The sequence below is a fragment of the Pan paniscus genome, chromosome 9 (assembly GCF_029289425.2).
Source record: "Pan paniscus chromosome 9, NHGRI_mPanPan1-v2.0_pri, whole genome shotgun sequence".
Classification (NCBI taxonomy): domain Eukaryota; kingdom Metazoa; phylum Chordata; class Mammalia; order Primates; family Hominidae; genus Pan; species Pan paniscus.
The window spans coordinates 79,600,892-79,625,809 of NC_073258.2; the positions used below are offsets into that span (position 1 = coordinate 79,600,892).

General features: G+C 45.6%; 1 protein-coding gene across 4 annotated transcripts in view; it reads right to left on the reverse strand.

Moving 5' to 3' along the window:
* Window positions 1-24,918, reverse strand: part of TENM4 (teneurin transmembrane protein 4) — a 3,002,963-nt gene that overhangs the window by 15,002 nt on the left and 2,963,043 nt on the right. For all 4 annotated transcript variants that reach the window (XM_063608694.1, XM_063608696.1, XM_063608693.1 and 1 more), the window contains 4 exons: window positions 13,742-13,914; window positions 7,871-8,106; window positions 3,756-4,052; window positions 660-2,274 (listed from right to left, as the gene is read on the reverse strand). In XM_063608694.1, the coding sequence (XP_063464764.1) occupies window positions 660-2,274; window positions 3,756-4,052; window positions 7,871-8,106; window positions 13,742-13,914 (2,321 nt within the window). The remainder of the gene's footprint in view (window positions 1-659; window positions 2,275-3,755; window positions 4,053-7,870; window positions 8,107-13,741; window positions 13,915-24,918) is intronic.

Consider the following 24,918-nt stretch of genomic DNA (forward strand, 5'->3'; position numbering starts at 1 on the left):
TTTTTTAGTTTTTATCTTTTTAGTGGTTTCTCTAGGGTTTATAATACACATATTTAATTATAGGTAGATGTTCTAACTTCAATTTACGTATCAGGAAACTGGAATTCAGGGCAGTTAAATAATTTTTGTAACATGTCATAGCTTCAAACTGGTGGATCCTTCACTCCATTCTTACATTATCCCAAATTGAGAACTAATTTTTTTTTTAAAGCCATACCTTAACCCAATCAAGGACTCATAAGCAGTTTGATTTGTGTGTCAGAAACTCCTAAAGTGCAATCCATGGGATGTATCCCATGAGATATTAGGATTTCATGGTGAAAAAAGGGCTTTTACGGTCAAATAAGTTTGAGAAACAGTGGGCAAATATATTAAATAGTTCACTTTTATAGCACTTCCCAGAGCTTATCATACACTGAAATGTACTATGAAAATGTAATAATGGTGGTGACCCTGACAAATTTATTTGATGCTGGAACCATTTTTCCAGAGTATTTTCTGAACTAGTGTTTCTTCAAATGGACTTTGGAAAATGCTGCTCTAAGAGAAAGTCAGTGTTTCCTGTCACCTTATGCCAGCTTTCTCAAAGAAGACTAAGTATTGTTAGGTAGTAAGAGCACTTTATGGGGTCCTGCCCCTGAGTGAGCCGTGGTCCTTACCTGTCATGAAGCACTTGATGTCCTGGGAGTTGCTGATGGGGTTGTTGTTTTTGAACATATAGAGATTAAAAGGCATGACGTTGCTGCTACTAAGGTGCTTCCACAGCTCGTGGTCTGGGCTAGTCCAGCGTCCGGCCAGCACATCATAATCTCGCCGGCCCATGTGGACAAGCTTGGTGAGTGGATCATAGAGGCCACCATGGTAGCCTATGATGATCTGAAAGTTGGGGTTGGTATCCATGTAGATCTCCCCATAGGCTGTGTACAGGATTTGCTTGATCATCAAACCTGTTCCACTAAAGACAGCAAGAGGGGTCCCGATGTTGTCACAAGCTATGTAAAACTCGTCACCACTGCTCAGCTCCATGGCAAAGAGGTGTCCTTGCAAGTCATAGTAGAGGGAGGTGATCTCAGAGCTGGAGTGGTTGTACAGGTGGGTGACCTTGGTGGGGTTGGTCAGGTCTGCATAGAAGAACTGCAGGTGGTGGCTGTGGCTGCTCTTGCTGGACACGCGCCGCCCCAGGCCATCGTAGCGGTACCTGACACTCCAGCTGCCAGCCCGGTTGTAGGCCTTGATGAGTAGGCCAGCTGAGTTGTACTCAAAGATATCACCGCCCCGCTGCCTCAGGAAGCCATCCTCATCCATCTTGTATTGCACGTCACCCAGCCGAGTGATGCGGTCGCGGATGTCATACCGTAGTGGTGTGAGCCGTGCACTGTTCCCAGGGCTCAGTAAGTGCAGGTTCCCATTGAGGTCGTAGCTGTAGCGCCAGAGTGGCTTGTCATTGATGGAGACTGTCTGCAGCTGGCCGTCAGCATCATACTCATAGGAGTAGCGAGTGGTATTGGCGTAGGGTCCTACCTTCAGCTCCTTCTTCACTACTCGCCCCATGTTATCATACTGGACAGTCATCCAGTACATGAGCGAGCGGAAGATCTCATACTGCACTTCCTTCATCCTGCCATATGCATCAAAATGCTTGGTGTGGGTCATGACAGCTGTGGTGATGATCTGGTTAATGTCATAGTAAATGACACCAAACTTCCCAAACTGCTCTGTCTTGCCTGACACATCATCATAGCGATAGAGATCAATGGGCAGTGGGGTCTCGTTGATCACAGCCTGCATGCTGGTCACCCGGAAGCTGTTGTCATAGTTGTAGTCAAAACGGGCGTTGACCATGCCTTCCTCGGTGAAGCGGAAGATCTGTCGGTCAATCAGGGGCCCAATCTGACGGTAGCGGATGGTGCAGGTGAAGCCCTCATTCTGTAGGTTGATGGTCTTCAGCATGCCTGCCGTCTCGTCATAGGTGAAACTGACCTTGGTGGTGTCATAGAGCGTCTCTGCCAGCTTTGACAGTTTGCCATACTTGTATATCACCCTGCGGCCAGTGCCCAGGTAGAAGGTGTGAAGGAGGTGCCCATCCTCAGTGAAGTCCTGTATGACTGAGGCATTGCCCTCAGGGGGCTGATAGATGTTTCTGTAGTAGCCCACTGAGCGGATGGTCTCTAGTGTCTGCCGCGCCACGTTGGGCATCGTCACAGAAGAGAGGCGGTCATTCTTGTCGAACTCAAAGATATACTGCCTCTGGCTGTGTAGTAGCAGCACCATGGACTGGAGGGAGAGGAAAACCAAGAGATGAGAGGAGGGTGGTGAGGAGAAAGGGTAGGTCTACATACCCGAGACTTAAAGGGATGGAATGAATGTCCAAGGAGAATCCTGAGTTTCCATGGTTCTCTTGAGTTATGCTCCAACCAGAGCTCTCCAACAGGAGTGTCACGGGATACTGCAAATAGGTGACAGATGTGCCAAGATGAGGCTTTCTCTCAGCCTCATCTTAGCACAGCTTTAACCTTAGCACACCTGTAACCTACCTGGGGCCTAGGCCTCCAGGTACTCAGGCCATTTGCTGTCCTATGGTGAGCAGCCTCGTGGGTTTGCCCCTTTGTGCAGGACAGACCTGGTTACTTTTGTGCGTGGTGGGGTGGGAGAACGGCCAAGAAGCTTTGGCCTGAAGTATGTACAGCAGTCTGGCTTCCTTGCCCCGGACTTCTCAAACCAATCTTCCTATTCAGGCAAGAGTGAGCTCCCCCAAACACAGTCTCACAATTTCTTTTACCTGCTAAACAGTTTCTGCTGACTCCCTGTGGCTTACAGCATGAAGACCATATTTGAGAAGGGCATTTAAGGCTTTGCACAATGACAGGTCATAAGCCTACTCTGGGATAGGGCAGGCTGTGATGGGAATGGGAGAACCTGGTTTCTAACAATAGACTCCTTGTGTGGCCCTGGGAAAGTTCTTCCCCTCTCTGGGTTTGGGTTTTCAGTTTGTTGGATGACCTCCAAGGTCTCTCTCTCTCTTAGTACTAGCGCAAAATGTCACTTTTGGGGGTACTCACCCAGTGGGTAGAGGAGACCCACCTCAGAGCAAGCACAGCCTATGCCCTGGACAGGTCACCAGGGTCAGGAAACAAAGCAGGGATCTGGGTACTTGAAATGGGGCATGCAGTGCACTTGTTCTCAGGAAAAGATCAGCAGATAAAAGGCCTAGAGGCTTTATGCTGCAAAGCTACCATTTTTTCCTATTTGAGACCAACTTTTGATTTTAGGTCATTTCTGATTCTTACCCCTGGGATGACATGAGTTCTGACCCTAGAGCAGAATAGATTTACTAAGGCCATGCCCAGCACTTGAAGCTCAGGAGTAAGTGCCTCCTGCCTATGTACTGATGCCTAGGCTTCTGCCTGGTTCTCCACAACTGGATTGTACCACATGCCCTAGACCTGGGAGCAGACCCTTGGCCTGGGTCTGAACCCTGAGTCCTGCTCTGCAAATCCAGTGAGTATTTGGGCCTCTACTCTATCAGGCAGGTCTTTCATGTTCTCCTGCCCTAGGACCACCACCTGCCATGCTATCTCCCTGATCCATCCTGATGCCTCTTGGGACCCCCTGCCCTCTGTGGCAGACTTTCCTGAACATTTCCTTTTGGTGACATGGGTCAGATACAGCCCACTGAGGCCACCAGGCTGGGCTTGGCCATGAATGATTGGCCTTCTGTATGGCAAGGCCAGTGATGCAGGGAGACAGACACCTGCCTTCTCTAAGTATGTGTAGCTCCATGTCTTCCCATCAGCGAAGATCCTGGATGTGATGCGGCCCGCCTGGTCGTATTCCATTCTTTCAGACATGATGCCCCTCTGGATGCCAGCAATGTAACCTCCAGGGGAGTATGTCACGTTGACACCATTCAGCCTGCTGCTGGGTGACCAGAGGCTGGGCCGCCCCGCCTGGTCGTACAGAATCCGAAGGGTGAACTTGCGGTGGTCATCATAGATCTTCTCTGTGCGTGTTACGCGATCAAAGTCCAGAGATAGGAGATTTCGGTTGTGAACCTGGAGAAAGGGTTGGAAGGAAAGAGAAAATTAATCTGGACCATGAGAACTTTGGTCTGATGGGCCACGTTGCTGTCAGCTCTGCTGGGAAGCTCTTGAGTAGAGGAGGGAGCACAGTCCTGCGCAGCAACAGACATGGGTTTGAATCCTGGCTCTGTCATTTGTCAGCTCTGTGAAGTTTCCTCACCTGTAAAATGGGGACAATAATGCCAATTGCACAGGGTTGTTGTGAGGATGAAGATGATGCCTATGTTGAGAAATCAGTAGCTGTGACCAAAGAGGATCTGCATGTTTTCTAATGTGATTCTTCTAATGAGGACACGTTTTAAAAGGCAGATCCTTCTTGACTCCCTGCTGAAAAGAGACCCACCAAGGGAGCCCAGAAAATAAACTGACCCATCTCTTCCACACCAGACACTGCGGAGACCAAAGCTCAGGGAGGTGAAGGGATTTACCCTGGATCTCGTGGCTGGTGAGTGACGGAGTCTGGACTTGACTCTCACACATACAACGTGCCCCCAAACACTCAGTGGCCCTCTGAGCAATTCGTGGCCTTCTGGGGGCTCTGAACTTCCCAGCCCCTGTCGGGTGTCTCCTGCTTGCCACTACAATCAGGGCTTCTTGATTGCCACAGTCAGTACCCAAGACATATTCTTCCCAGAGGTGCTGGGAGGCAGTGAGTGTTTGTCACTGGGATGGCTTTTCTGCCTGTGGGCCGAATGGGGACACAGTCCTGGCTTTGAGGCACTTTGCTCCTGCCTTCAGGATCGGGAGTGCCTTGTATAAACTCCACCTGGACTGCTAGGCCAGCACACAGTTCAATTTCCTTTCAGAGTCAGAAAGACAGGGCTCCTACAGACGTAGTGGTAAGTTAGGGTTTTTATATTTTAATAAAGAAATATACTTCAGGGGCCTGTTTCTGTATTTGGATCTGCCCTGTAGGCATTGGTGGCCCCTGAAATATTGCCAGGTATTCTGGAACTAAAATACTGGTTCCCGCTAATTGGTGTCTGGCCTTATGGGACATTTGGGCACATTTTCTGTCTCTTCCACTAGTCATTGCTTAAGGTTGACAAGTAATAAGGAAGACCCAAGAGGAAAGCAGATAATTAGGTCACGTGATGCAAAATGGCATGTGTGGACCAAGGCAATGAAAGGCCCTCTGGATCCCTGTGTGGTTAAAAAAAATGGGTGCAGGTCTAGGAATGAAGGCCAGGATTCTAGCTGCAACTTTGTGACCAACTATTCTATCAACCTTGGGCAAGTGCCTTCCCCTCTCCGAGTCTCAGTTTCTTACTCTGTATAACAAGAGTTGTTGTGAAGGTTGAAGAAACTTAGTAAATCAGTGGAGTGCTAGGCACATAGAAGGTACTGAATAGATGGTTGGAATTATTTCCATTAAATGACAGCAAACGATCGTGGTCATATCCCAGGAAGGAGAGATGTGTGTGTTTCCTCCTTCTCCCACACAAATTCTAAGGCCTTGAAAATAACGATTTATAATGACGATGCTGACTTTAGCTGTGAATGACCTGGTTATAATAAGGTTACCTTCTCTGGGGTAATCAAACACAATTGCAGATGCAAAAACTGTGTGGCAGATGATTCCCATGAAAAATCAGAGGCATTGGAGGCTGAAGCTGTGTTATTTGCAGACAGGGCACAGGAAGATACAGGGGCTGTGCCACAAACAATGACAGAGGCCTTTTTAAAGTATCTTTTGGAAGGTCCCCCTGTGACTCCCCTCAGGGTGGTGCCACCCAGCCAGCTGCCCCCCTTTCTCCCTGGAGGATCTCTAGTGAAGGGGAGCTATACCTTTTTGGCAAAATTAATAAAATTAAACAGCTCACTGGGGAGCCGCCTAATGCGTCCTGTGCTCGGCAGTGGCAGCAATGAGATTATTTCACCTCTTTATTAAAAAAGTTCCCAGTTGTATAAAAAATGAACTCCATTATGGGGAGGCACACCCGGCTAACATTCTAATTCCACCTGCCACCACTGTGGGTGGCCATTTATTTGGGAGGACATGTAGACGTGGCCACCCGTCCCAATCTCAGGTTGGGAGAGGGACCAATTAAAGCCTGGGAAACTTTTGGTCCAGTTCACACAGCAGAGAGGAAATCCTAATCATGCTAATCGCTGCCATTTATTGAGCACCTGGAGTCTACCTGTGCTGGGCTAGGTGCGTTGATTGTATCATCTTGTTTCTGCAGAGGCACCTGAGGCTCAGAGGAGCTGCTCAAGGCTCCACATGGCACAGGCAGGAATCAAACCCAGGTCAAACTTCCCATTGAGGACACTGCCTCAGAGGCGCATGCAGGAGTCTGTGAATTCAGACGGGGGAGCTCAGTGAGGCCACAGAGAACAAAGACAGCTAGGCCTTCCTCGGGGAGCTAGTGCAAGGCTGTTTCCCACAGTAGATAGTCACTAGAGCTCTTGGCTGTTGAGGGAACAAACGAAGCCTGGTTTTCTGGGTTCCAGTTGTGTGATATTGGATAAGTCACTTACTGTTTCTGTAGCTGCTGTGGGCCTATTTTCTAGTTTTTTTTTTTTTGAGACAGAGTCTTACTCTGTCGCCCAGGCTGGAGTGCAGCGGCGCGATCTCGGCTCATTGCAACCTCTGCCTCCCAGGTTCAAGCAATTATCCTGCCTCAGCCTCCTGAGTAGCTAGGATTACTGGTGTCCCCCATCATACCCAGCTAATTTTTTGTATTTTTAGTAGAGATGAAGTTTCACCATGTTGGCCAAGCTGGTCTCGAACTTCTGACCTCAAGCAATCCACCTGCCTCAGCCTCCCAAAGTGCTGGGATTACAGGTATGAGCTTCTGTGCCTGGCCTATTTTCTAGTCTTTACCACCACCTCGCTATGAGACTCTGGAAAAATCGTTTACCCTCTCTGGATCTCGATTGTCTCATGTGTAAAAGAGGGGCTTCAATGAACTTTCTTTGCTGAAGGGCAGGGGACTTAAGAGAGTCTGAGCTGTGTTGCTATGAGGATGCTTCTGGAATGTTAGGAACATGTAGCTTAGTTCTGTAGTTTGTTTCATCTCAGCAGGTATCTCCTGAGCACCCATGGTGTGCAAGGTGCTGTGCTGAAAGCCATGGCTAGTTCATTAACCTTCCCTCTGTTCATCACCTGCCTTTCTCAAGGTGGAGGGAAAAGAAGCTGGGCACTCAGGCCCTGGCAGAGGCTGTACTCTACAGAAACACAGGATGTGAGGCAGACAAGGAGCTGGCTCAGGGCATCCACATATTCAAAAGCACTCTGAATGTCAGACCATGATGCCAGCCCCAGCAGTGATGGCTCGGGTGAGGTCATTTTGGAGAATGTAGCTTAGGTTCTAAGTAGCTGAGCTGAATTTTGGGACATGCTAGCAATAGTAATAGCAATAATGGTAATAAATCATAACAATAACAATAAGAGTAGCTATTATTGACCACTTGCTATGAGCCAGACTCTAAGATGCTTAATATATTACTTCTAATCCTTGTAGCAACTTGTAAAATTGGCCTTGTCCTTCCCATTTTATAGATGATGAAATTGAGGCTCTAAGATTACTGATCTGTCCAAGCTCACTCAGGGAATAATATAAGCTGGAAATTCAACTCAGACCTAACACCAAAGCCAGTAGTGTTTCCACAAGTAAAAACTAAAAAGACACACAAGGGTCTCTGATCACACATGGTTCCCTGCTTTAGTTCTCCCCTTTTGCAGATGAGTGAACTGAGGTCCCAGGGAATTTCAAGAACAGAGCCCCGTTCTCCCGTTCCCCATTCTTTCCCCCCATGACGCAGCCACCTCCAGAGGCCTCGCTCACCCGCAGCCGGCGCCCAAAGACAGTGACCTGGCCCCGAGCCTGCTCTTTGCGCTGGCGCCACTCCACCAGGTTGAGGCCGTTGTCGATGGGCAGCGTGACATTCCTCTTGCCCACGGTGGGGTTGACGGTGCCAGCCAGCAAGTGGGGCTCAGTCTGCAGCGCCACCTCCATGCCGTTGGCCAGCAGCAGCCGCAAGGAGCCATCGGCCCCGATGTAGTAGCTGTTCCGGACTTGGTCTGCAGGAGAGGACAAGCACAGACTGCTCAGAAGGAACGAAGGTGGAGGGAGGTGTGAGGACAGCAGAGGCGGTGGAGGGGACTTTAAAGGATGCTTTTCCTAACTATGAAAGCAATACATCATCACTGAAGAAAGCGAGGAAAATACATGGAGAACACCATCCAGATTCTCCGTATCCAAAGAAAACCATTGTAAATATTTTGTATATTTGTAGATTTTAGGATATTTCCAAATGCCCTTACATTACAGTTTAAAATAGATAAGAGTTTTAAAACAGTTATACAGTTTTTCACTGATCATTGTATTATATCATGTTACTGAATATTTTTCATAAACATTTTTCTTAATGACCATACGATATTCCACTGTATGAAAATACTTTAAGTTATTTAATCAAGCCTCAAATAGATATTCAGTTTGATTCCAGTTTTTCAGAATTATAAGTACCACTGTATATATTTAGTTTAAACATTATTCTAAGTGAAAAAGAAGTCACATGTAAAAGGCTACATATTGTCTGACTCCACTTATATGAAATGTCCAGAATAGGCAAAAATCTCTAGAGACGGTGGTTGCCAAAGGCTGAGGGGCAGGAGGGAATGTGGAGCAGCTGCGAATGGGTATGGGATTTCTCTTTGGGGTGATAAACATGTTCCAGAATTGGATCATAGTGATGATTGCACAGCTTTATAAATATACTAAAAGCCACACAATTGTATGTTTTTAAAGAGTAAATCTTATGCTATGTGAATTATACCTCAAAAATACTTTTTAGATAAATCAATATCCAATATCTTCATTTTAGATTTTCAAATCAAAATAGATTCCTAAAAGTAGGATTACTAGAGAAAAGGGTTGAACTTTTTTTTTTTTTTTTTTGGAGACAGGGTCTTGCTCTGTTGCCCAGGCTGTAGTGCAGTGGTACAATGTGATCATAGCTCACTGTAACCTCATACTCCTCGGCCCAAGCAATCCTCCAACCTCAGCCTCCCAAGTAGCTAGGACTATAGGCATGCATCACCACACCCGGCTAATTTTTGAAATATTTTGTAGAGACCAGGTTTCAATATTTGACCAGGCAGGTCTTGAACTCCTGGGCTCAAGCAATCCTTCCACCTTAGCCTCCAAAAGCAATGGGATTACAAGTGTGAGCCACCATACCTGGCAGGTTGAACATTTTTAAGGCTCTTGATACACTCTAAGGTAACAATGTTTTTTATAACAAGGTGAAAAATAACTTTGACACTTAAACCACTGACAGAATGACAAAAAAATACATAAATATAAACATATTTTAAATCATTGTCACAGGCATATGACAATGATTTAAATATACATATGATTTGAAATTTTAAATTTGATTTAAAACATTTTAACTTAGATTCTTAACTAAATGAAACTTATGGTGAAAAAAGCAAATTTCAGCTGTAAAATACACATAGAGTTTCTTTCTATAGATGAAAATACTATCTCTGGATTTGTGCTGCACTCTCCTGTCTCTGGCCCTTCCTTGGCTGTTTCCTCTGCACTGCCCCCGTCTTCAGTAAGCGCTGGCTTAAGACTCCCTCCAGGCTCTGCTAAAATGTCATCTCTTTCCAGAAGCTTCCCCTGTTCCACTGGCCAGAATGTATGACTCCCTGTCCTGTACACCCCTCAGCCTTTCTATGGGCCTCCTCAGTGGTCTTGCAGCTGAGGGGTGTGGGAGTCACTGCTCCGTTAATGAACAAATTCTCCAATATTTGAGTGCGTGCTGTGAGAGGCACTATGGCACAGAGATTAGGAGCTTGGCTTTGGAGCCAGGCTACTTCGGCTCAGGTTCCAGCTCTGTGGCTGCCTTGCTGTAAGACCTTGGCCAAATTCTTAACCTTCCATGCCTCTGGTACTTCATCAGTATACTAGGACAATAATTGTACCCTGCTTTGCAGGATGCTGTAAGGATTGAGTGAGATCATGAATATGAAGAGCTGAGAACTGTACTTGGCATATAGTGCTTTGTAAATGTTAGCTGTCACTGGTTTTATGTGCCCGGCACTGTGCTAGTCACTGTCATGTGTGTCTCTTGTCTCTCCTCTATCTCCACCATCCCATTTCTCTCTCTCTCACAAACACACATACACACAGACACACACACACACATATCATGGTGAACTTCTCTAGTGCTGATCACGGTCCTGGAATAGGGCCCCTTGTCTTTAGATTGGCAGTTAAGAGAATAGGTTCTATAGAGCCTGTTTGCCTGGGTCCAAACACCCAATTAGGTGTGTGACTGGGGCAAGCTACCTAACCTCCGAGTGCCTCTCACTGCCTTCGTGCAGAAAACAGAGACAATAATACTTACCTCCTAGGCATATGCGGTACTATATGAGGTACCTTATGAGGTACTGCTTAATGTAAAATGCTGAAAATATGCTTTGCAGTTAATAAGTGCTCCAAAAATGTTAGCTATCATCATCGTTAGGATTATATGTGCTCAGTAAATTTTTGCTGGATGAAACTAGTTATGTTCCAGGCTATGTCAAGCACTAAAGATAGTTATTAAGCAATAGTTTTCATGGGAAACCCTCACTGAATCTTTTCTGCTAGAATGGCATCAAACAGGCCCCCCCACTCCCTCCTCTCTCCATCTTTCTCTCTCACACATGCAAAAATTCTAAAATCTGCCTCAAACTTGCTATGCATTATTCACTGACAATCTATATTTTTCTGCCTTTGAACAGTGAAAAAGCCTGTGTCAATTTATCCTTTAAAGCCGCTCCTTGCTGAATCCACATATGTCCATTAATGGTGACTTGGAGGGAACAGCATCTGTAGAGGCCCATCTCAGATGATCCCATTTAATGTGGGCTGTGACTTCCCAAGGCCGCTGCTCATTAGCAGCTACTTCTTATTACTTCCCACAGTTTAAACAGAAGATGAAACCGAAAGAGCTTTTCACAAAGACTCTAGTGAGGCAGCTGCAAAACTGAGCATCTGAGCCTGGTACTCAAGAAGGAAAGAGCTTGGCAGAGCTACCAAAGAGGAAAAACAGGTACCATGTTTCCTGGATTCCAAGAAGTGATTTTTCTTTTCACATTTTAATGTTTTTTTGAAATTGGAATGTGTCCACGTATGCCTTTTGAGCAGTATGACTTTTTTCCCTCTGCCTAAAAAGTTGTTATTAAATAGATGAATACATTTAAAAACTGAGGAATGTGGCACTTTCAAATTTTAAAAAGTTGCCCAAATATAAGAAAGCCCACATGAACCTTTGAGAAAAATACTCACAGCCAGTTTAGCAGTATGGAATGGATGGATAATTCTTAATCACAGGGAACAAGACAGGCCTGAAGGACAAGATGTCTGAGTAATTGGTGGTCCTGCAGTCCTTGGTCAGGCAAGATCTTGGCTGCCTCAGAAACTGTACCTTCTCTTGGCAATAATCCAGTCAGAGCATAAATCCCTGGGGTCTGTCCCAACCCACTTGTGATATTATGATTATATATCCACAGTTCCCAGCTCATAACTCCTATACCCCTTCTCATAGTCTTTGGTTCTAATGTTGAGGCACTTCAGGACTCAGAAGCAGGCCTTAGGAAACAATCTCTCTGCCTCTCTCTCTGGCCTTCTCCTGCCCTCCTCTCCAAGGCAGGACTCTAATCTGACTGTGGGTCATAAGACGTACATTTCAGAGGGGATCCTGCTCCATACCCTGGAGGAAGGAATGAGTGCTGCACAGAGAGGCCAAGAAGAATCTGAAGAGACAGGCCTTGCTGGGTCCGATCACATTTCTACATGGTTGTCAATCATGCCTATCCAATGAAGTCTTCGTAAAAGGCCCAAGAAGACAGAGTTTGGGGAGCTGAACATACGGAGGTCCATGGAGGGGTGAGGGTGATGTGCCTGGGGAGGGTGTGAAAGCCCCACGTCCCTTACCCTATATCTTGTCATACACATCTCTTCGTCTATACCCTTGGTAATGTCCTTTATGATCAACTGGTAAATGTAAGTATTTCTCTAGTCCTGTGAGCTGTTCCAGTAAATTAACTGAACCCAAAGAAGCAGTCATGAAAATCTCAACTAGAAGCCAGTCAGATAGAAGTTCCAGAGGCCCAGACTTGTGACTGGTGTCTGAAGTATGATAGATGGGGCGGGGTTGGGGGGGCAGTTTTGGGGACTGAGCCCTCAACCTGTGGGATTTGAGGCCATCTCCAGGTAGATAGTGTTGGAATTGAGTTGAAGGACACCCAGCTGGTGTCCACTGCAGAGCTGATTGCTTGCTTCATGGTGGGGAGAACCCCACCTCTGCCTATATTTGGTCACAGAAGTCTTCTGTTGATGACTATTGTGTGAGCACAGAAGAAACACTGAGTTTTCCTCAAAAACCACGGTTAAAGGTGCTTGGTGAAGAAGGAATTCCAGCGTGTGGTTTCTCTTTCTTTGAGAACCTTTATTGTTCTTGGAGCTCTTTGAAAGGCAAAGGACTAAATTTGGGAGTAAAAGTGGTTGTAAGAATATACAGACGTTTATTTTCTCATGGTAAGTTAAACTGCTTGCTAATTAATTAATTACTTAATGAATCCAATAGTATTGCTTATTGAGCAATAGTATGTGCTTGGCTCATGCTAGTCACTACATTGTCTAAAGAGATCGACTGAGCAGCCCTGTGGGGCAGGTGTTAAAATTCAGCCCCCTTTCCCAGACCCAGAGACCAAGGCTCAGAGAAGAAGAGTGACCCCAGCCAGTTCACACAGGTGGGAACTGGCATGGTGGGCACAGGGCCCCAAATTGTCCACCCAGAACCCCTGCTCTTCTCACTGCTCCACCCCATTCCACACAGCTTCAGCTTGCTTTCTTTTCCTGGAGAAGAAACCAAGGGTCACGGTGGGTGATGTGGTGGCAGAGTCAGAACTAGAACTTGGGCTTCTGACTCTTACCCTGAGGCTCCTTTCACTGCTTCGTGTGAAAGCCTTTGGAGGTACAAAGAGCCATCCAGCGGGCAGGAAAGAATCAGGCAGAGCTTTCCCTGGTGATGGCTTCTTTCTTTTCAAGTTTACTAAATCCCACAAAGCTGCAAGCCCACCTGGGTCACCACATCCCATGAGAACAATTGAGGCAGATAATTAACAGCAAGATTTCATCATTGTGAAATCTTTTTACTTGAAGCTAAAAGACCAACCCATAACAGGATGATTTGACAAATGCAAAGAAGGGTCTCTTTTCTATGAAATCCTAGAAGAGGCACAAACCTTCTCACCTGGGCTTCAGGAAGGACTTCTCCATAATCAAATCCCTTTCATAATTATGTGTAATTATTTTTGTCCTTTGTCCTCACCTACACCAGTGTGAGTGTGTCTGTTAATCTGGGAGTCATTAGGATGGCAGAATAGCGAGGTCACCTGGATTAGCAGCTAATGAATTCCCTACCCTTTGTTCTGATAACAGGATAGGACAATAAAATATTATTCTTAAGCTTCTGAGAGGGAATTTACTTGACTCAGGCTGGTATATTTTGCAAATTAGGTGATAATACAGAGAGTTGTAATGCTTTCCTGTTCTTGGGCAGCTCCAGCAGCAGCCTATTTCTTGTGCCATCCTCCTCCAAAGGGGTCTTCCCACCCCTCTGCCTCAAAGTCCCCTGGCCCCCACCTGACTTACCTTGCAGCAGTGTGTAGAAGGCACCTGAGGCAGACAGGTTGGTGGTTATGGTGACATCATCCTTGCTGGAGGTCTCTACCTGGACATGCACTGAACTGTCTGTATCACTTCGGAAACTGCTCACCTGGCCAGTAGGGAAGGTCACATTTGTCAGGCGGCCAAAGCTGTCGTACCTGGAAACCAAGGGGTGGCACTGAGTAGTAGAAATATAATGGTGCTCTAGCTGGAACTTGGTGCATTCTACCTCATGCCATGGTTTTGCTGTGCTCTGCTTTTCTTTCTGGCTGGATACATTCCCATGTCTCCCACATATCTTGCACAGGACCTGGTACATAGATTTCAGGATGTGACTCCACCTGCTGATATCCAGCTGCAGGAAAATAACTGACCTCTCTGAGTCTCCATTCCCTAACCCAGTGGGGATGATAACACTGACCTGCCTACTGCCCAGGAGTACAGCTATAAACTAGAATTCAATTGTGAGGGGGAGAGATGATGGTGGCCATAATGAGACAGCTGACCCAGAATCTTAGAACTGGGAGACTCCCCAGAAATGATGTAGTCAAGCTTGATGCCTGAATACCCTCTGCAAAACCCGCAAGAACTGGTCGTACAGGTTTTTCCTGAAAAACACTAGAAATGGGAGCTATTACCCAGGGGTTTCCTAGGTTTCTACACATCCTGGGAAAAGGGGATTCTGAATTCAAACCAGGACTTAGCCTAGATAAATGGTGTCTTGCCTCTTGCAACCCCTTCCATCTAGATTTTACATCTGGCACTAAGCATTTTTGTAACTGCAACTCTTAGAACCCCCACAGCTTTGCTCAGGTATGGTCTTTCTAAAGCATCATAATTGAATCTTAATTCTCTTTACTATTCTCCTGATAATAATAAAAGAAATACCTACCATCATTGAACACCTCCAATATACGAGGCATGGTGCTAGTTGCTTTTCATGCATTTTCATGTAATCCTCATTTAATACATTTTTCATGTAATCCTCATTTAATCCTTGTCTAAAAGGTATGTATTATCTCTTTTTTGGAGAATCAGAAATTGAGGCTTGGAAAAGTGAAGTCACCTGCTCAAGGTCACACAGCTAATTAAGTGTGGGTAGAATCAAAATTCAAACTCAGATCTATTTGCTTCCAAACTGCCACCTGCCTCTCTGTCTTCAATGAACATTTCTGTACCGTCCATTTGCAAGTATTCAACACATGCACTCCTCCCTGGCAGGAGTGGGCTATTAACATTTTAATTATTGTTTTTAATTAGGGGAGGATGAAGTGTAAAAAGGCAGGCTTAAATAGCCTTTTTGCACTTGTGTGTGAATGGGGACACAGTTCTTCCTCTACATGGCAATATTCCTGACTGACTTCCTGGACACGGTTGCCCCTGTGTACTTCAGGTCTCCCTACTGGCTTTTTTTTTTTTTTTAACTGTTTTGTTTTTACTTCTGGGGTAAAGCTGGCCCCTGGGTTCCTGTGTGGGTTTTCACAATGAGGCAATGAAAGGTCAAAGAGTTCAGCTCTGTCCAGGCTCTTCCTTCAGCTGGGCCTGGCTTCTTGCTGGGATTCCTGGGTCTGCAGCTCCTATGGTATCAGGGGAGACTTGGTGGGTGAGATTAGGCAGGTCTTTGCTCAGGAATTCTCTGCCCAAGGTCAGACTTGGGTGCTGCACTACAGACTCTGCCATTTGCCAACTATTTCCGTGCCTGAGCCTGGCACAGATCACAGCACTCTACACTGAATCTAACAGTCCCTGGCACACTCTGCCACAGAGGAGGCATTGGTAGAGGTCTTCTGAATATGTCACCCCTGTTTTTGTCCTAAGACCAATTCTGGGGGAGGGGCCGGTGGCCTTTGGGGAAGTTGGATGCCTCTGCGGCTGGGGCCTTTTCAGGATGGCAGGCAGTGCTGTGGCCTCGAATACACTCCCTGGGCGGGGCTGCAGGCAAGGCTGTGGCTCTATCAGAGGCTCTCCTGTGGGTGGTTGGGGGCTTCAAAAACCCATGTCCTGCCATGATTTCTCCTTTCTCTTTCTTAGTATGGAGTCAGGTTCTGCCAGGAAAAGGTCAGTCTGGCCTAGGGGAGGCTGAAACCTGGAATGGGTGGTCAAAGGGGTGGACTGCCTCGCAGAGCTAAGTGAGCAGTAGTTCTGAGAGACGGCGGCTAGGAAGGAGGGTGTCTTGGAGTAAAGATCTGAGATGCATGTCCAGAGACTTCTCTCACATGGAGACCCTCTCAGAGCTCTGCTCCCTTCAACTCTGAGAGAGGCTGGGATTCTTTTTAACCATTTGTGGCCACTGGAAATTTGAATAGGAAGGAAACATACAAAAATATTGACAGTGGTTATCTCTGGGAGGTAGAATTACAGGTGATTTGAATTGCTTATTTATGTATATTTCCATGATTTAAAAATAATAAACATGGATTATTTTCATAATCAGAAAAGTGTTGTGACAAGCAAGGTAAAACCACACGTGAGAGCTCATGAGCATGGCCATCTGGGGAGGCAGATGCCTTAAATTCCAGGCTGTGCATAGGAGTCTCACTTACAGGGCAAGTTGAAGATAACAATTTCCAGGCATTTTCAGCAAAATATTACTAGGGTACTCCAAGTTTTTGAGCTAAAAATCAAGACCCCCAAAACTGGTTTTGCCCTGGTCATCTTAACTGTATCTGTGATTCATGATTAAGCTGGGTCCAGTCAGATCCTGAGTCATCTTTTAAATCAACAGGAAGATCCATTTCAGTCCAGCAGTTTAATGGGATGGGGATGCTGTTCTAGGCTGACTCTTTGAACACCTGTAATCCCTGTACATACTCTTTATTAAAATAAGACTATTCACTTGGACTGTCTATTTTCCTGACCTAACCACATGAAAAAGATTTTATTATACCATGCAAGACACTGCAAAGCCATTTGTGGAGTTTTACAGATAAGAATTGATAGATTGTTAATTAGGAGTCAGATGTCACTTTGACACCACTTCTACCATGGCCTCGCTCAAATGCCACCTCCTAAAGCCCTCCCTGGTTTTTCCTGTCCCTTCTCCCAGTGATATCCTGTGCACAGCTCTGTCCTAGAATGCCTCCCCTGCACTGCAGTGTTGATATACAAGTCGTCCCCCTCTTTGGACTGTGAGTGCTTAAGGTCAGAACAGGTCTGTGGAGTCTGTGGATTGACACCACCTGGGTTCTGCCACCTGCCAGCAGCGTGACCCTGGAGGACTGGCTCTCAGTTCATCTCTGCTTCACCAGCATTGGAACTGGCATAGAGAGGACGGGCAGGGAATGTTGGCTGAACAAATAAATGAATACAGGATTGGATGTGCAAGGCCTCTTTCCTGCTTTGTGGGAGAGGAGACACCATGATTCATTCACACATTCCCTCCTACAGGACTTGGCACAAGCTGGACACACAGTAGGTACATGATAAACACTTGCTGAATGCCAAAATATGGAAAAAACAACTCTTACTAAATAACACTTTGGCAATCTCCCTAGGTATCTCACTAGAGTTTTAGTCTTGAAGACAGAAAGAGGCTTTGTATAAAGGCAGACAATTGCAATTATTATTGAAGGTAGCTTGTAAGGCATAATTAAATTGATCCTAAAGAAGATACAATGAAAAGGCCCCATGCCTTCAAGATCTGGTTTTCATTTTATATGAGAGGGTCAAAAAAACAGTAATTTCCACTCTTCACATTTTCCATTAGAAGGACTGAATGTCTTAATGAAATGAACATCATATAGAGCAACCAATTTATAAAATTTTCTTGTCTCCTATTCATTCATTGTAGTACCTTCCAGAGCTTGGGAAATGACCTGGATCTCTTTGCTGCTTGATTGATACCTGTAATTATCCCACCAGAACTGCTCCTTCTGACTGTGGATGGGAAGAAGTAGGGTTGCCAGTCCTCTGGGCCCCGCACACCTTTGCCCTGTGAGCCACCTCTACAGAACCCTTTCTTCTCCACCACAGAGCTGTCACAACAAAGTGCAGGGACCTGGAAGGGGCAGTTCTCTGAACTCTCTGGGCTCCAAGTGGCTGCCTCAAGTCCCGGCCCCATGATTAGGTGGCATCTGGACAATGGCTTAGTTACATTTGTGACAGTTTTCATTATGGGAACCCACAAAGTACTGGCAAATTTTCTGTCTTTCTAACCAAGAGGAATGAAAGGAATAGTTTTTTAAAAAGGTCTCTGGAGCCAGATAGTCTAGGCTTTGCATCCTGGCTCTACACTTGCCAGTAATGTGATCTAGAGGACGGGCACTTGGCTCTGTGTTCCTCCTAACTATCAAGTCTCCACCACAAATGATACAATTTCAGGCAGGCTATATCATATAACCTCGGTGAGCCTCTGTTTTCTCTTCTATAAATGGGGATAATAATCCTGTTTCATAGAGACACATGAAGACCAAAAGAGGTAACCTACTTAAAATGAAAGGGAAACTTCTTCCCAGGGCCCCCAGGACCCCAGGAGATTGCCCTCAGTGGAATGTCAACTCCCTGAGGGCAGGGACTTCATTTGGACCCTGCTGTATCCCTGTAGCTTAGAGTGTGTGGCATATAGCATGTGCTTCCTTGTGTCAATGAATGTTGGCTGAATGTTGGCTCCTTCCTGCCTTTCTTTCTGACTTCACCTGGAACGTCACTCTCAGCACGTCCTTCTTCTCCCTGTATCTGCTTCTGGTCCCCAAACATGCCAAAGTCAGTGCATGCTGGGGTGCTCATGCTTCCCGTTCCCTCTGCGGGAATGCTCTTCCCTCCAGTGTTGGTATGGCTTGTTCCTGTCATCAATCATGTTTCAGATCAAATGTTATCACCTCAGTGAGGTCTTCCCTGACCACCGCTTCTAAGACAGATAAGTCCCCCCAACCTTTGTATCATATTTTCTTATTGACCTCACTATACTTATTATTTATTTGTTCTTTGTTTTCTGTCTCCTCCTAATATAAGCTCCATGAGGACAGAGACCTTGTCTGTATTCTTAGTGCCCAGAGGAGTACCCAGCAGGTAGACAGTACTCAGTACATGTTTACTTAATGAATAAATATATAAGTAAATAATAGATATTATTGTTGATTCAAGACATGGGCTGAGAGCAACGAAGAAATTCATTTGTTTTACCTTTCCTTGTCCAAATGAGGTGGAGAAAGGTCACTAATATTCATGTGGTACCTTTTAGGTACCAAGCATCATGCTCATCATCATCTTCTGATGTAGGCATTATTATTATCATCATTTCACAAATGGTGAAGAGGAGGCTCAGAGAGGATAAGCAACTTGCCTAAGATCACACAGCTTGTAGAGGAATATAAATTCAAAGTCAGGTCTGTTTAATCTTAAATAATGTGTTTTATTCATCAAGCTTCCCATAAAAATGATGCTGTTTCAAATAAAAATCTTTGGGTTCATCACTGCGGTATATAGAAAACACTGTTTTCCCAAGTCTCAGGTGGGTCAAGAAGACTGGCAGTTGTTTTATTTTCAGGACGCTTTGCTTGCTACCACTGCAATTGACTTTGCAGCGATGCCAAGCCCCCAGTTGGGGGTATGATAGGGATGACCAGATGACTGGCTTTTCATTATTTCCTCCCACTGATTTTTCTTCATTCCATTTATCCAAAGCATCTTTGGAGCACAGTGAAAGAAAACACATAAAACATTCATATAGGCCAGGCGCAGTGACTCACGCTTGTAATCCCAGCACTTTGGGAGGCCAAGGGGGGGTGGATCACTTGAGGTCAGGAGTTCGAGACCAGCCTGGCCAACATGGTGAAACTGTGTCTCTACTAGAAATATAAAAATTAGCTATGCACGGTGGCTGGGTGCCTGTAATCCCAGCTACTCGGGAGGCTGAGGCAGGAGATTTGATTGAACCCGGGAGACAGAGGTTGCCGTGAGCCGAGATCGCACCATTGCACTCCAGCCTGGGCGACAGAGTGAGACTCCATCTCAAAAAAAAAGATTCATATAGTTGCTGTGAACTTGGCTCTCAGAAGAGGATTGTCAAAGGACATCTTCAGACACACTGCAAGGCTTTCTTTTTCACACTCAATACTTCATCTCGAGCCACTTACTATGCATGGCTGGCAAGGAAAACGCCGAATTGCCCTCTGATACTAAACTTTTGCTGATCTTAACTTTTTGGTTAAAAAATAAGATTTGATTTGTATGACTTTCATTTCTGATTGTTTCAAACAACACCATCACCATGTCAGGGAACTGGGCACTGTATTGTCTGTGGATAATTATGGTTCCTGGCCCAGGCACACCAATAGTTCCCCTGGCCCATGTCACTGTAATAGATGTCATCACGACATCATTAGCTACTCCAAAACTGGATCAGATCCAGAGCACTTTGTGGCTTCTGCATTAAAACCTTGTACTTGCTGTCCATTTCCTACAAAATTAAGTACCCAAAATGAATTCTAGCCCTCAGGATTCCCAAGATCTGGCCCACTCTGCCATACTGTATTTGAGGTGGTGCCTCTGGTGGGAACTGCTTAGGGTTCAGGCAGATCTGGGGCTGAACCCTGGCTTGGCGACTCATGGCTATCATGTCACACAGCCAGTCAGTCTCTGTGCTGGTTATTCTCTGTTCCCCCTACCTCCCAGATCCATTCTCTGTCCTCTCTCTGCCCAGAGAAGCTGACCCCTGCAGACTGTGTCACTGGGGCACTCTCGCTGGCTCACTTCTGGTTAAGCTAAGTCCGTGGTAGGCACGGGCAAGAGACTGGAATTCAGAAGGTTTTCCTCACTCCTCACTCCTTCTTTCCTCCAGTGCCGAATCTCTAACAGTGGCTGCGTGGATCCATGATTTCAGCTTCAACTAGGGGGCTTCTCCTTCATCATTACAGCTCCCACTGGACTTCAGTCATGATATCCTTCAACTTTCCCACCTTGCTCTGCAGCCTGGGGGTTGGTAATGGCTATTCACTGTTTTTAGTGCCTGGGTGCCTCAGCGTCCTTTATTTTTATTTTTAATTAATTAATTAATTTGCTTAGGGACAGGATCTCACTCTGCTGCCCAGGCTGGAGTGCAGTGGTGTGATTATCGATCACTGCACCCTTGAACTCCTGGGCTGAAAAGTGCTCTTCCTGCCTCAACCTCCTGAGTAGCTAGGACTGCAGGTGTGTGCCACTACATCCAGCTAATTAAAATTTTTTTTGGTAGAGATGGGTATTTCTATGTTGCCCAGGCTATTAGCAACCTTTCTAGGTTCCCTTACCCCTCCCTATACCTCTATAACATGTCTTCATTTGAAAGATATTTTTGTTGAGTATAATATCTGAGTGGACAATTTTTTTTTGTTTGTTTTTGTGAGACAGAGTTTCACTCTTGCTGCCCAGGCTGGAGTGCAATGGCACATCTCAGCTCATTGCAACCTCCGCCTCCTGGATTCAAGCGATTCTCCTGCCTCAGCCTCCCGAGTAGCTGGGACTACAGGTGCGCACCACCATGCCCAGCTAATTTTGTATTTTTAGTAGAGGTGGGGGTTTCACCATGTTGGCCAGGCTGGTCTCGAACTCCCGACCTCAGGTGATCCACCTGCCTTGGCCTCCCAAAGTGCTGGGATTACAGGTGTGAGCCACTGCACCTGGCTGTGGACAGTTTTTCTTTTTTTTTTTCTTTCAGCACTTCTGTCTTCTGGCTTGCACAGTTTCTGATAAGAAGTCTGCTGTAATTCTTACCTTTGTTCCTCTTATAAAATGCATTTTTTTTTTCCTGGCTGCTTTTAAGGTTTTCTGTCTCTCCTTTTTAATTCAGCCATTTGAATATATGGCTAGAAATTGTGTGTGTGTGTGTGTGTGTGTGTGTGTGTGTGTATGTACTTATTCTGCTTGGTGTTTTCTGAGCTTTTTGGATCTGTGGTTTGGTGTCCATTATTAATTATGGGTAATTCTCTGCCATTATTTCCTCAAATATTTCTTCTGCCCTATTTTTTCCCTCTTCTCCTGGAATTCCAATTACATGTATATCAGACCATTGGATGTTGTCCCACAGATCTTGAATGCCATGTTCTGCATTTTCCACTCTTTTTTTTCCTCTCTGTATTTTAGTTTGGGTAATTTCTATTAACCATCTTCTTTCCTCAGCTGTGTCATGCTGTGTCCTCCAGAGAGAGCAGCCCATCAAAGGCATTTCTCATCCTTATAACCGTGGTTTTCATTTCTAACAATTCCATTTGATTCTTTCTTATCATTTCTGTCTCTCTGCTAAAATTATCCATCTGATCTTGCACATTGTTCACCTTTTCCATTAGAGCCTTTAAAATAATTACAGTTATTTTAAATTCTCTGACAGATAGTTTCAACACCCGTGTCATACCTGAACGTGATTCTGATGATTTCTTTGCCTCTCGGGAATGTGTTGCCTTTTCTTGCCCTTTTGTACGTTCGGTTGAAAGCGTGACATCTTGTGTAGCATGGTAGAGCCTGAGTGACAGGTTTATGCCTGGAAATGGGTGTGAGTTTCCTTGTGCTAGGACTTTTGTGAGGGGGTTTGGGTTAACCTAGGATTTGAAGTCTGTTTATGGTTAGCCTTTGGGTATCATAGGGGTTTTAAATTCCCTTAGCAATTCCCTGTGTTTAGGATGTGAAACTGGTTTGCCAGAGGGTTTTTTTCCCTCAAGGTCCACAGTTCAGCCCTTGGGTCCTCACTTTGTGCTGACTCAGAGAGGGTCTCTTTCCATGTTCCTGCCGTTCTCTAACTCCCTCCCAGCAGTCTTCTGCCCTTCACTGATGCTTTTAGCCTTTCAGCTAACTATGGTGGTGGCAAAGCCTTTGCTAGAGTTCCGACTCTCAGGTATGTGGGATTTTTTTTTTTCCATTTCTTTTCTTCCCTCATTCAGCTGAAAGGATTTTCCCCAGTGCCTAGGCAGGACAGTGTTCGCTGCCCTTCTCTTCACAGATGAAGGGTGTTGTTCCTGATGGAAGATGAGGTGAGCAGGGTCTGGGTAGAGGGGTCAGGGGTGTATGCTCCTCCCTCAGCAGCTGCTGTGACCTTCCCCCAGGTCTACCACAAGGGACACTTTCTTCTTAAATCTTTCCTCACTCTTTTCTGTGGGAAAACTCCTGGTGGGATTTGTAGAGAAAAAAGTCCCTAAGAAGACATGGACCTGCCCAATTGCTACAGCCTCCAAGGGCTTCAGACTCTCTTGCCAGTACACACTTAGCCTTTGTAAATTCACCAGCCATCCCAGCTGAACTCTTTCTCCCCGGGGCTGGTGCATCTGCCCACAAGCAGCAAGATGTGGTGCAGGGCCCACATCTTGTCTCTTTCTGCAAGACTCTGTCTCTCCTTGGATTTGACCTCAGTGAAGGAGTTCAAGGAAACGCACGAATTTACCTTTTGTCTGGCTTATTTTCATGATAAGGTTGGTCATGATGCACTTTCCAGCTTTCCTATCCCCAAGTAAAAACCAGAGGCCAAATCTCTTCATTTGACCCATTTCAGTTGAATTCTATGTCCCGTTGGGAGCACTGGCAGTGCTGGTGCTCAGACGTGAATCTAGCATTCTTCTCACTACAGCATATCTTTTCTTCCTGTCTCTATTTCCCTTCCATTCTGAATTTACGTGTCATTATAAAATATTGACTATCTGTCAGCCGACTAGTTGGCAAACCCTAAGCTTGATGCAAAGACAAATTTGTAAGTGTCTCACAGTAGTTAAGGTGAGCATAATTATAATAGGAGTTGTCACAGGGCACTGTGGGAGGCCAGAGCCCCTTCCCCTATGAAATTCAGGGAAGGGGGTTGCTCATATCCGTCCAGCAAGTCAATTCTGGAACCTGCCTCATACTTATGAGGCCATTTTCTCAGCCACCAAATGCCATCTGATCAGGAGCTAAGTCTGAGAGTAACGATGCCACACATGGGAGATGGGGACTGCATTTCAGACTCCTTTGAGCTTCCTACCAGCAGACCTGTGGGCTGAGGGGAGGAAAGTAACCTTGATTCTCCAAAACTGTGAACCGTGTAAATCAAGGTGCTCTGAAGTGTGTGATGTTTATGTTAGGTGTACTATTTAATCTTTTAAGAGAATTGGCAAAGCTGACTTAAAACTTGTTTCAGGCCGGGTGTGGTGGCTCATGCCTGTAATCCCAGCACTTTGGGAGGCCTAGGTGGGCGGATCACTTGAGGTCAGGAGTTTGAGACCAGCCTGGCCAATATAGTGAAACCCCATCTTTACTAAAAATACAAAAATTAGCCGGGCGTCATGGCAGATGCCTGTAATCCCAGCTATTCAGGAGGCTGAGGCAGGAGAACTGTGGAGGTTGCAGTGAGCCAAGATCGCACCATTGCACTCCAGCCTGGGCAACAGAGCGAGACTCCATTTCAAAAACCAAACCAAACCAAACCAACCAACCAACCAACCAACCAACCAACCAACCAAACAAACAAATAAACAAACAGCTTGTTTCAATAATAGCCTATGTCACAGGCAAACCTGGGCAATTTTTTTTTTTAGAAAAATACAACATTTCGGTTATAATCTACTAAACTGCCTCATGAAGCTAAAGGTAGAAAATTCACTAGATTAATGGTTCATTGGCAAAATCTGTCCAAATCCTTGTTAAGAAACACCATAATGAAATATCTGTACACCTCTAATTCTAGACAGCCTCATAGTTTGCAAAGTATTTTTACTTTCAGTATTTATTTAGTTTTTTAGTCCTCACAATGGCCCAGAAATGGGGTAGGGCAGGGGATTATTTCTGTCTGGTTGAGACTTGGGTCTGGAGGCCAGCTAGCCTGTCCCTGAGTCACATGGCTCGCAGCCAGTGAAAATAGGTGTCTGGCACCCTTGCTTCATTCTCAGTCTGAGCTGGACCATTTTGCCTTGGGTGGCTCTGCGTGTTATTTTCCAGCCGACTTTGGATATTCTCAGGGATCTGACTTCTTTCTTAGTTCATTTCTTGATCTCTCATACTTGATTCTGCTCTTCTCACCTGACCTCTGATTCCTACCTACCTCAATTAAAACTTTTGTCTACTCTTTTGATTAGTTTACTTGCAGTTGCTCCTGGGAAATACCTTTCACACCCAAACAACACTTCTGCAATTACTGGTACCGCCACTAATATTGCTTGCATTAACAACAGCAACAACAGCAACAACAACAACTGCAGCAGCTATCATTTGAGTACTTACAATCAATCAGA